This window comes from Lacerta agilis, chromosome 13 (assembly GCF_009819535.1).
Source record: "Lacerta agilis isolate rLacAgi1 chromosome 13, rLacAgi1.pri, whole genome shotgun sequence".
Lineage (NCBI taxonomy): Eukaryota > Metazoa > Chordata > Lepidosauria > Squamata > Lacertidae > Lacerta > Lacerta agilis.
Genome location: NC_046324.1, coordinates 2,785,688 through 2,798,146, shown reverse-complemented (window position 1 = coordinate 2,798,146; position 12,459 = coordinate 2,785,688). Strand labels below are relative to the sequence as shown.

Sequence of the window (12,459 nt, the reverse complement as noted above, 5' to 3'; positions counted from 1 at the left end):
AGTTCAGGGTGTTAAATGGAAAGCAATGAGTGAGAAGTGACAGGTAACTTTCACTGAAAGGATCTTGGGCATGGCTGCCTTGTACACTTGCACAGTTGAAATGGAAGTATTCCTTCTAACATTCGAATCAAAACAAAAGCTTCCACAGCCGTCCATTTGAGGAGTTATGTTCAAAAATAATCATCATGATTTTGTTTCCTTAAGCAGCCATTTATCAAGAGAGGTCTCCTGGCTGCTGACAGTTCCAAACAATGGCTCTGCAGAGAATTGTCTCCCATTGGGAAGAGGAAGGAGGAAACCATGGCAGTTAGTTTTCGTTTCTCATCTAAGGAAGTATTTTACACGAATCATATGAGTTTTAGAAAATCTATCATCTAATGTGCTAAATGGTTTATATGAACACTGACAAAACAAGACACAGTTCTAAAAGGATATCTCCTGCTTTTAGAATATGTTTGCATGGACTGTATTCATAGCAGCACCAAAGAAGCCTTCCTCTTCTTCTGCCCATTTCTGTCAGGTTTAAGACCTAAAATGGCAGAATGGTTTACAATCACCTTGGCTTTAAGTACAGGATGCCTGCAACTTGCACACATTTAACTTACTTGAGCACATTCAGCTTTATATTTGTGGCAAAAAAAGAAAATGAAATAGGGGGTGGAAAGAGGGTGAGGTTCAAAAAAAAAAAGGACTTTGGCAACCGCACCCGCCATTTGTGTATAATTCGCTTTAGGTGTGATCCCCAGAACATAACTCCCACGTAAGTTGTGAGCATACTATATGCCACAGAATAGCTCAGAAAAAGAGACTACCATTTTCTACAGAGGCTACCTATATTACACATAGCAATAGGTTTTCTTAAAACTTCCCTTTTTTCTACCACAAACTGTTTTCATAACTCCAGTACCCCCACCATACAGATTTCTTTCATCATATCCCAACAGCAAATATACAGAATACCAACATTTAAAAAAACAAACCACTATTTATATTCAAGTAAATAAATCCACTCAACAGCAATCATTTGCAGCACTTTAGAAGTACTTCATATTATCCTTCTTGTTCAAAACATTCCTTTATCGCCATCTGCCTCGTAGGCTTGACAGTAGCAACTGAATATTCTGTTCAAAAATAAAGGAAGAGCTACTTTTTGACTGGCCTGTGGTTTTAAAAGAAGCTTGTGCTGCACTCAGGAGGTGCTCTTTGTCCCCATGCCATGGTCAGATTTGCCTGCTGTGTAAGGTTCTCTGGAAACAGAAAACAGCCATAGAAGCCACCCCCAGACAACCCCACCTTCCTGGTGTTACATAGCAACACAACAAAATTCAGTAATATTCCCTAAGAGCTAAATCAAAAACAAAGCAAAACTGGAGCTGAAATAAAACTGAGAAGCGTACAAAACAATTATAGTTTTTAAAACTTTAAACCTCCTGCCACTTATGTCTTTGTAGGAGTTAATTAACATCTCTGTTACAATGCATGAACATTTCACCATGTTAGCCCACAGTGTGATGCTGCAATACCGGTTGTGAAATTCCCAAAGTTCTCTTTAAAGAGCAGGATGGTCACTGCACGTTCATTTTCTCTGAGGCCTTCTTTCAATCTAGATACACAAGTGCTCATTGAGCCTTATTGGCACAGAGCTACCTATGTTCCCAGATGTGAGGCAGGGAGGATGGGAATGTGCTGCCCCAGGCCAGACCAGATATTGCTTTTATTTAAATTCTGAGGCTGTAGGAGTTGTCATCTGGCCAGTCCTCCTTGTCATACAAAATAACTGGTTGGGATTTTGTACTGAGGAAAACTGTGGGTATTATTGAATCGCTAGTATGTTATTTTAATAGGCTATTACTTGATTATTTATATTAATATTTTACCATGTATTTTATGCATATTACGTATATCACTTTGAGATTCTCTTGAATATAAAACAATTAAGAAGTTTTCTATGTAAGTTAGTGAAAGCTAGCACTTTTTTAAAAAACCTCCCACACATCCTTTCTACAGATTATTTAAAAGCAGGGATGCCTCATCAAAGCTTTTGGTTTTCTGAATATCTCTGGTTTACAACTGGCTGGGATTGTTAAAAGATTTCAGTGCCAACAAGATTCCTACAAGAGGCTGAAGCTTGCCAAGGCCTGCATGTGAACTGGAGCTCTGAAGTTACTTGCCCCCATTTTAGAGTAAGGGAAACTGGTGGTGCAAGTCTCATTTACTTATGCAGAGGCCACATAAAGTCATAAGAACGTAAGAGTCCTGCTTTACCATGCCAGAGACCCATCCAGGCCAACATCCTAATCTCCAGCGACCAACCACGTGCCCCTGGGAAGCCCACAAACAGGCCATGAAACAACACTCTCTCTGCTTATGAATTACAGCAACTGCCATTCAGTGCATACTGCCCCAGACACTGGTTTTACTTTGCGCAAGCATATTGCATAGAAGTGTGTCAAAGTTTTCCAAAGGCAAACCGTTCTAAATTCCAGGTGTCTTGTAGCATGCCACAACAGAGAACAAAACACCAGCCCTTAGGAAGCTGTAAAACAGATGAGAAACTAAAGGAACTTCTGGCTTTCCTTTTTATTGTCACCCCTCACACTACACTTGAACGCCACTCCAGAGGGTCTTCTGGCCTTCAGAAGGTTTTCAATGGGCTACAGGTAGGGATGCAAGACCTGGCTAATCAAACCACCTTCACTCTAACGCTGCCTGCTAAAATCCACATCAAGTGAAGCAATAGAGCAGGAGTGATGCTGGCCTTCCAATGCCCTTCACCCTCAGCCGGCACAGCTAACATGTGGAGGGCCACAGGTCCCCCATTCCTACAGCCAAGCTTGAGAGGTTCTGACTATCATGATGAGTAAAAAGAAATCCCAACAAGGGTATTCTGGTGACTTATTTGCTCTTGCAAAGAACCAAAGTAGAATGGAATATTTCTGCACTCCACCTCGTGAGAATCAAGTCCTATTACATGATCTGTATTCTGATGCTATTTTGTTTTGATTGATACAGTGTACATTTATTTTATTTGCATTAATATATATTGTTGCTCACTGCTTTTAGGAGCCTTGAATTAAAAAGTGGTATATAAATAAACCATACCACAAGTTTTTCAGATTTCCAAACAGCAAGTGCAACAGTCAGTGTATAACGTCCATCTAGGCGTAGGTTTTCCATTCTGCAGAGTGGCTCTTCTGCCACCTCAAATAGCAGGCATCGTAAGTGTCAACACAGGAAATCTGTCCTGCAATTCCTTTAGGTAACTCTTCCCCACTCCAGGATAAATGGAGCAGCAGCATTCATTTCCAACAAGGCGGCATTACATTAACATCCAGGGTGTACAAGAGACTCTGATAAGTCAATGAACCTTGACAGTAACACAACTACCACCACTTTATCTGTGAACACACACTCTGAAGAGTGCCAGAACTCTTTGTAAGAAAAACACCCAATTAAAACACATTGTCCTTTCTGTAAAAACACTATTTATTGACTAAGTTCATACACTGACACAAGGGCGGCATTTCCAAGTAAACAGTTTGGAGACAAAAGGGTGTTTTCAACTGTGTTGTGAATAAGCAAAAACTTTTTTAAAAACCATGTCTTCCATGGTCAGCAAAGTGTGTGTTAAGATCTCTGCTGCAAGGCAACTGCTTTGAGGATTAACCTATAGGAATTAGTGCATATGCTTAGGTCTGCAGTTTATAGATCCTGCCGCACAAGCGCAGCCAATTTCTGCACACAGGTGAAAAGGCTTCTGAACATGCAGAATTTATATACACACACAGACTCCTTTTAAAAAAAAGTACATAAAGTGAATTTAGTGCTTGTGAAAGGTGCATGGGAACCTGGCCACAAAGCCTGCTGGCTGGGGCTGATGGGAGCTGTAAGGCAAAGCACCCAGAGGGGGCCCACTTGCTGAAGGCTGCTTTTACAAGCAGCAGAGGGCTGTCACCAAGTACACACCTGTGCCAGGCGTTCCTTCTCCATAGCAGGCAATGCACCACACCAACCATATCCTGATGCCAACATGCTGTGCGTTTCTCCAACCCACATTACTGGTGAGCAAGAAAGCCCGAGTGACATCAGGATATGAGAAGAGGTGTGCTTCATGTCATGGGGGGGGGGACCTCAACATTGCAGGAGGGGGCACACCATTTGGGGGCAACAGCCCTGTGTTCCTTACAAAATGCAATTCCAACCTTGATCTCCAGCTTGACTGGAAGGCACCTATTGTTCTCAGGGTGGTTCACCTATACCAATACGGTGCTTTGTACCCAATCTGGAAACTAGGGCTCTAACACATGCACAGTTCCATCAGCCAAAGATTACAGCAAAGGTTCTGTAAACATCCTTAGTTCCTTGTTTCAGGACATCCATCTGTTTCAGAAGCGCAGCCATTCCAGACCAAATATAAAAAGCCCTCTGGCCAAAGAAACTTAAGACTCAGGTGGTGTCTTTTTTGTGTCAAGGACACCTCCGCAAGCAGGGTACGCCCAATATGGGAAACAAAAGAACCTCCGTGTTTATGCAAGAAAATCAAGGGGATCTTGCTAGCTTAGCTAATCAATGAGGCCATGTTAATTTGCTTTTCTTTCTGTTAGGCAAGAAGTGTTTGACCGTTTATAGGAAATTGCCATGCACTTTTATTATCAAATAAATGAAACAGTCATTTATAGCACGGCTTACCTGCGAGGGTTTTGCAGATAAACATTATAATTGTTTTGAGAAGTCATAAAAATATATATTATCTCTTTCCTTAACATTTAAGCATATAAATATTTACTAAGCATCATTTAGGATTTTTTTTTAAAAAAAACAACATGGGTGCTTCCTATGATGCTTTGCGATACTGCAGTATAGAACAGGCAGCTATTAAGTGTCAACGTCTAGCCTGGACTTGCAAATCCATTCAGCAGCGAGTAGTCCATTGGGTAAATGTCCAGAGGCAGGCAGTTCTCCTCCTCCTCCTCCGCAGAAGAGGTTTTGATCATGCAAGACGTCATTCCATCGGCACTTCCTTCAGTCTTGGTTAGACTCCAAAACACACCAAAAATAAAATAAAATACTTTACTGTTCGGTCTTCTGCTCCTGTTTCCCGTTAAGCTCTTGGTCAATTCTGCTCATCAGACAGAAGGGAGGAAAAGTGAAATGTCAAATAATTTCAACCAGGGTGTAGAAATTTAAAATTCTTTGGCGGGGGGAGAGTAATGCTTACTACTTTGCAATTGCAGCAAAACTGTTAGGCACAAGTAGAGCAGCAAGTTCCCCCCAGAATAATGAATTAGAATTTATAAGGAGAATACAAAGTGACTTTAAAAAATGACAAATTAACAGGAAAATGAAAAAATAGACCACAATACAGTAAGATACCCAGTGCTTTTTTTCTTAAAATATGTTTTGGTGTACTCTCATTTTCCTACTCATATTGAAATACTGCTCCTCAATGAGGCCAAACTTAGATTCACAAAATGTTTAGGGGTATGCGTACCCCTGCATCTCCCCCCCCCCCAGGAAAAAAGCACCGAAGATACCACTTCCTTCATTTATCCTCAATTTATTCAGACCAATTTATTCATTGCACGGGACCCTATTGAATGAAATCCCTAGTAGTTTGTGTATAATGACATCTCTACCCGTTAACTCAACATGTACAGTACTTGGGGTCGCTGGAGCTCCATGTTGAGTGTAGACTCTTGTGACAAACTCAGGTTGGCCAGCATATAGTGGTGTGAAACGTTCCTTACAGTTAGTATATCTAGATGTCAACGGCTCCAAGAAAGTCAACTTTATAAAGGGTATTTTTGCTTTGAAAAAAACTCTCATTGCCTAATTTACTGACAGGCAGCCAATGAGGCGTGCCAAGTTTTGGAACTGTTGCAACCATACGAAGTTTCTAAGCAGTCTTGCTGGGACAGGGCTGGGTATCTGCAATGGCTGCAGCTCAGTGACAGAGCATCTGCTTTGCATGCAGAAGGTCCCAGGTTCAATCACCAGCATCTCCAGATAGGGCTGGGCATGTCTTTTGCCTTAAATCTTAAAGAGCTAATGCCAGCCAGTGTAGGGAATACTGACCTAGATGGACCAATGATTTGATTTGGTATGAAGCCTGTTCTCTTCCTCACATGTGTTTTCCTCTCCTTTCCAGTTGGTGGTGAAGTTTAATATTTAGGTTATGTCAGATATTTAGAGGAAAGGCAGAAGCAGCAAATCAGAGGTCTTCCAAATATCAACGTTTGAAACCCTTCACTGCTCCAAGAAAATGGTATCAAATCTCTGATTCTACCTCTCCCTGGTTTAAGCTATGGTGAAGACCTTCCTCCTCCACAACAGCGGAAAGTTAATTGGGGGTCTGTGTGTTAAGTCAAAGGTCCAGTTTGCATGCATCATTAAGTCAAACCATGGCTAAGTGTGAATGCATAGGCATGCAAATACTCCCATTAGAAATTGTGGCCACTCTGCACCTTCCCAAAAATCAAACCTTAGCTGCAGCTCATGGTTCGTCAGGAGAAAGACAAACTATAAGCACAGGTATGAATGCAAATGTTATGAAAAACCATGGCTTAGCTCAGGGTTCCACAACAGCAGCAGGACCAGGAGAGAAGCAAAGTGCCTGTGACCTTCCCTTGAGTACACGCACTCTCAGCCACGGCGTGACATTACATGCAAACCGGGTCAATGAATGGCAGTTGTGGAGGCAAAGACCAACACAGCAAATGAGCAGTGGATTCCTGTGAGCTCGTTTTAAATGTAGTCCCAGTTTCATTTTAAGGGGAGAGGGCAGCACTGCTGGGCAGTTCAGACACCAAAAGCTGAGCTTTGCCTCAAAGTAATGCTGTGCCTGATGCAAAAACCTTGTATACAAACCATACAGACTGGCTGCCCAAATTCCTTCTAATGCTATAAAGGGTGGAATTAAATGTGGGACAGCGTCTTTGCAATTTGTTTCAGAATCCTGAAGTACACATAGTCTCTTCCCAAGTTTATCCATTTGTTTGGTGATGTAGCTCTGAAGAGAGAGTAGGTCTGTCTTGCTAAGTAGCAGTTTGCTCCCTTCTTTGCAAGGGAACAACCCCCACCCCCAAAAAATCTTCACAAATAGGCATTTTTAATCATTATACACCATGGGCACATTCTGGATCAAGTGAAATTGTTAGTGGCAAGAGTAGCAGTTGGTGCTCTGGATTGGACAATATTTTGTGAAGTGAAGAAGTTGCTGAGATACATTTATTAGCAGGCCATGCACTTCTTGAGCACCAGAAAACCCAGGCATGCATTGATAAGACACAAAAAAGACATAGCAAATACAGGCAGCACAAAGCCCTCCTCCCCTTTATGGTGTTCAGCCAGTTTAGACTGTGACAATGCAAACTAAAGCAATTTGGAACCTCAGTGACTGCTGAGTCACAGTCACTCTCCATCTAGAATTAAGAATGTATTTTGCAGCAATTGCTCTCCAACTTCCTAAAGTGGAAAATTGTTGTACTTCTAGGTTTGACAATTAGTGCTATAATTAGACAGCAAATGCTTTAGCCTTTTGGCTACTCGGCTTCCTTCTGAAGCAACGAGCCATTTGCACAACATTCTGCGAACAGCACAGCATAAGCTAGCCAGATACACCCACACACACAATGGCACAATGGGTGAATGTTCATTCATACAAGCTGCAGGCAGCCCAGCAAGCCAAATATATCCCAACATTCAGCACAGTGCAAAGTTGGCTAGATTAGATACAGCCCTGATCAAGATGTGCATATACCTTTTGGGTTTCTTTTTAAATTTTTCTTCTTCATACCTTTGTGGGGAAAATGTTTTTTTTTAGTAAATAAGATGCAGTTCCGTATACCAGCAAAATCCAGTTTTGAAGCTAACAGCACCTGTCTTGGGAAAGGGCTTTACGCAGTAATGCTAAGGTGAACAAAAGTAAAGGCATTTAGCTTCTCTGTAGTAAAAGTACCATGCCTGCTGCAAGATCGCTCTGTGTGCCTCCCTCCCTGCATGAAAAGAACACTCTGCTCCAGCTGCCAGTTGGATTGAAGAGATGAAGGGAGGCACACTCTGCCCTCTGCCAGGGCCACTGGGAGGCTGAACCCCATGTGTCCTAAAAGGCCATCATGGCAAGGAGGAGACCAACCTGGTCCCATTCATTTGGCCAGCAGAGGATGAGCTACTCAAAAACTTTCCTCTTCCCTCCCTATTCAGTTTTCCTTTTGTGTCATGTCTACTAAATTGCCAGCCTTGTGTTTTTTAATGTATGTGAAGCACATAGAAAGTGATAGGAAACACTACTATTATAAAATCCTTATTACATTTGTATCCTGCTCTTTCTCCAAAAAGTACCTGGGCACCCACTCCCTTGCTCCCCACTCCCCTTGTGAGGTAGATTAGGCAGAAAGAGAGAGTGCTTTGCCCAAGGTCATCCAATGAGCTTCATGGCTGAGTAAGGGTTTGAATCTGGGGCATCCCAGTCTGGCAACCAAGAGAGCCATTGTGGTGCAGTGGTTAGTCACACAGCACGAATCTCTCAGACATATGCTCTTATAACAGCCTTGGAAGATGGGGTGGGGGAGTCACTAGGAAACTGGCACAAGCAAGTCTCATCTGTTGGATCTTCCAAAATACAGTTCCCATACTAGATCATTTGCTGCCCAGCAGTGTTTAGTCAGCTTCCTGTTGGTCACTTTAAAACCCTTAAAGCAATCCTAAGAGTTTTGGCATGTGTGTGTGTCGTTTGAGTCAAAAGTAAGTATAGACCATCAATAAATAAGCTGCCAACCTCCGAACAAACAGAGGTAATAAACAGATCATTCTATCTTCTCTGAGACCTGGGTTTTCTCACCCAGGGCACCCCTATCCCTACCATGCCCACCCCCATGACCCTGTCCCAGCTGTGTTTCTTGGTCACACTAAGCTACCTTTGCACACAAGGCCAAAGGACCAGTGTTTTCTAAGTCCCCAGATGCCCTTTAGGTTCAAGGAAGTTCATAAGGCAATATCACTGGGTTATCAATGAGTAATAATTCTGTTATTTTCTTGAGCAGAGACCGCAGTGGGTGGAGGGCTTTTAAAGCCTTGGGCTTTACATAGCTTACCAACCCTAAATCATCATATACCTGAGCAGCACAACATTTTACTGCTGAACTGAGATAGAGGCCAAAGTCCAAGGAACATGCCGGAGGCAGCCCCCAAGTCCTTCTGCTCCCTCTGGAGAAACATGTCACCCTCCAGATGTGGCTGAACAACAACGCTTGTCATGTCTGACTACCAGCCATGCTGACTGAGGCTGCTAGGAGTTAGTCTAACAGCAACTAGGAGGTGTATAGCTTCTCCACGCCAGCTCTGGCAGTACTACCAATTGCTGCGGGACATAATTATGCACATAACCCAACTTATACTGTACCTTTACTTTGACTACCAGCTGCACTGGGAGGAAATATTGGCTGAGGCAAGCATTTATAACTTTTTCAAAAGCTCAGAGTGCAGTTATATATATGTCTACCCAGAAGTAAATGCCATAGAGTTCAATGTATAGGACTGGAGACCTGGGGAGGGAAGCTGCAGGGCAGCCTGGATGCTGCAGACCTCATTCTCTATTGGAAGAGGAAAAGATCTACTGCTTCTCAGGGCAGTGGCTCACAACAACACCACTGTTGTTGGCACAATGGTGGTGCTCCGACAGTGGTAAGGCTGAATATGGGGTGTGTTGTGGACATGTCAGAGGTGGCAGCAAAGTCACAGAATCAGAGTTGGAAGGGACCCCCAAGAGTCATCTAGTCCAACCCCCTGCAATGCAGTCACGGGATCCCAAGCCTCCTTGTTCCCTGGATACAATCACGCATGCACAAAAGGCCCTCAACTATGCCAGCTGGAATCACTTTTGGGCACAGGGGAAAACACTGTTCCTTCAACCTCGTAATAGCCACTGTGAGCTGGCAGGGCTCTTCATATAGCAGTGTCTGTTTCCTAAAAGTTTGGATTGCTCTGTTACTGAGCATTTATACTTCATTTTTGGGATTATGAACCAGCAACCTACTGTTTTATGCATTCAGGTATGCCAACGTATTCCATGGGGACGAGTTCAGCCAGCTCTGCCAAAGTAAAGACATATCTGATTTTTTGGCTGAATTTTGAGCTAGGAAAAAAGGAATAGAAAAGACACTGTTACTGTTGAAATGCTAAACATACCAGTACTGGGGGGGGAAATGAAGTAAGTATTATGGGTGTTACCTAATAAAAGGTTTTGTGATTGCCAGAAGTGTTCTAATGAACCAGGAAGGATGAACTATTATTAATGATTTCAGGTTTTTCCTTAACCTAAAGTTCAATCAAAATATTAAAAAGATACAATCAACAAGAGAAGCAAGAGGAAAACAACAAAGCCTAGATACTAGCAGACACTGAACGTTGCAAGTGCTCTACTCTAGGTGTAAGCCAGAAGGAAACTCCTAGTAAGTCTGGGATCAGCATTAGAATTAGACTAAAATAGCAAAGTCACAGTTATGCTCAGGTGATCTGAAGAGACAATGAAGGGGAGTGTGTCCCCATACCTGCAGAGACAGGCTCTTGCTATGTTTCCTGGGCAGGAGATAGGAATGGAATGGAGAGCCATTCTGGGACAAGGGCAGAGGTGAACCCAAACACCTGCATCCTCAACCTAGTTGCCAGAACAAGGGGGGGGGGTGTCAGGGACATTTGCTTTTGGGGGCTGTTTCAAGCCTCCAAACTGGAGCTTAGTCACCCTGTTTTCCAAGCTGCTGAAGGAATGCTAGACACCTGCCCAGAAAGACATTCATGATGGACACTAATGACATGTAGTATCCACAGTATGACTTTTCCTTCTAGGATAGAGAACAGAAACTATTCTATACAGTAGCTCCGCGGGAAAGTATCTGCTTTACATGCAGGCGGCCCCAGGTTCAATCCCTGGCATCCCCTTGGAGGGCTGGGAGGTTCCTGCCTTAAACTCTGGAGAACTGCTGGCAGGCAATGTAGACAATACTGAACAACACCCTGGCTCAGTATAAATAGCTTTCTAGGTTCAGTAGTCCACTCTTCTGAAAGTTTCTTCAGAACTATGCTCAACACTGTGTAAAAATGGGCTCTGCTACATTTTCATAGGAGGCCAGGTGCCATTTTTTTCTCTTCATGAGAACACACCACCTTAAGCGCCAGCACTACTTCTGCCCTGGGAGTATGGAACCCAAATCACAAAGGACGTAACAACAGAGCTTTCTTACATCACTTGACAGAAGTAAATAACACTTTAAAAGAATTGTCATGTGTTGTGCAGTTGTCTGCATCTCACATTCTTCTTACCTCCTATCAATCTGTTGGTAACACTTCCTGAGCCAGCCTAGACTAGGCATCTTCCTCCGTGTTGTTGCACCATTTAGGTAAACGATCATGTAGTTCTCTGCTACTAACAATTCTAGTGTGCCAATAACATACCTGTTTGGGGGTGGGAGGAGAGACAGACAGTGAGGTTTCTGGTGCTATCTTCCCCCACCAACTTTCCTTATGGCCACTGCATCCCTCTCCTGCACTCTGTTAATCAGGCAGCGGTTCCTTTTAAGAAACATGCAAAACTGAGTCAGGAATGAAAGCCAAAATTGTATTTGTAAGTCTGGCCTTAGCAATGCCAGAAGGGAGAGGTCATCACTCATGTGCTTGGCATGAAAAAGGTCTCTAGGCATTCTCTGGCATCTCCCACTGAAAAGGGTAGGAGAACTTTGGAAGAGCTAAGGCAGAAGCTTCTTCAGGTTGGGTTAAGGAAAGGTCATCATGAGCAGAGGCCTGCTGAATCAGACCAATGACCTATCTAGCCCAGCACTCGGGCCAGCCAATGGCCCTTTCCTGCTGTCTGCTTCCACCTCCACCACTTGCAAGCATTCTGCCTCTGACATGGGAGGAAACGCAGGGATCAGAGGTCTGACTTGGAATAAGGCAGGTTCATGCATGCATCAAGTACAACTCACTTAAAGAGATTATCCATTAAGTATCTGTAGTTTGGCTGCCCACTTTCCGGCATGAAGCAAACTGCAAATACAACGATTGCATTTAACCCATCACCATAATAACCTAGAATGAAGAAGAAAATCTAATTGTTATGCTTTTCTTCAGGCATCCTGCAATTCTTTTTTGGGGGGGGTGGGGGACTGGTGAAGTAGGGCATCTGTCACTATTCTCACCTCCATGACTGATAACTTTCTTATATGGCTCAATTGCCTTCATATCCACCCTGTGATCTTGTTCTCCAATCCGGAACATCCGCCATCGCCGTTCCTCCTCTTTTTCGTCTGATGCTGCATATTCTTGCAACGATCCTTTTTGAATCACATCTGTAGTTTTCGGCTTTGGAAGATCATCTGCTCAGAGGTTTTTGTTTTGTTTTTGTTTTTTAAAAAAGGAATTACAATACTGTTACAGTGAATCGCAGATTAGTAGATAGTAGGTTCGTTG

General features: G+C 43.1%; 1 protein-coding gene across 7 annotated transcripts in view; it reads right to left on the bottom strand.

The window, feature by feature from the left end:
• The window catches only part of BNIP2 (BCL2 interacting protein 2), an 84,779-nt gene that overhangs the window by 63,206 nt on the left and 9,114 nt on the right, over positions 1 to 12,459 (bottom strand). The window contains exons 5-11 of one of the 7 annotated variants that reach the window (XM_033167859.1): positions 12,189 to 12,365; positions 11,976 to 12,078; positions 11,317 to 11,448; positions 10,228 to 10,314; positions 10,034 to 10,132; positions 7,760 to 7,795; positions 4,165 to 5,119 (exon numbers count right to left, since the gene is read on the bottom strand). In XM_033167859.1, the coding sequence (XP_033023750.1) occupies positions 5,071 to 5,119; positions 7,760 to 7,795; positions 10,034 to 10,132; positions 10,228 to 10,314; positions 11,317 to 11,448; positions 11,976 to 12,078; positions 12,189 to 12,365 (683 nt within the window). In that variant the 3' untranslated portion in view covers positions 4,165 to 5,070. Of the gene's footprint in view, positions 1 to 4,164; positions 5,120 to 6,962; positions 7,796 to 10,033; positions 10,133 to 10,227; positions 10,315 to 10,547; positions 10,655 to 11,316; positions 11,449 to 11,975; positions 12,079 to 12,188; positions 12,366 to 12,459 lie in introns of those variants that run through there. The other 6 variants (XM_033167861.1, XM_033167858.1, XM_033167860.1 and 3 more) reach the window with 6 other exon arrangements.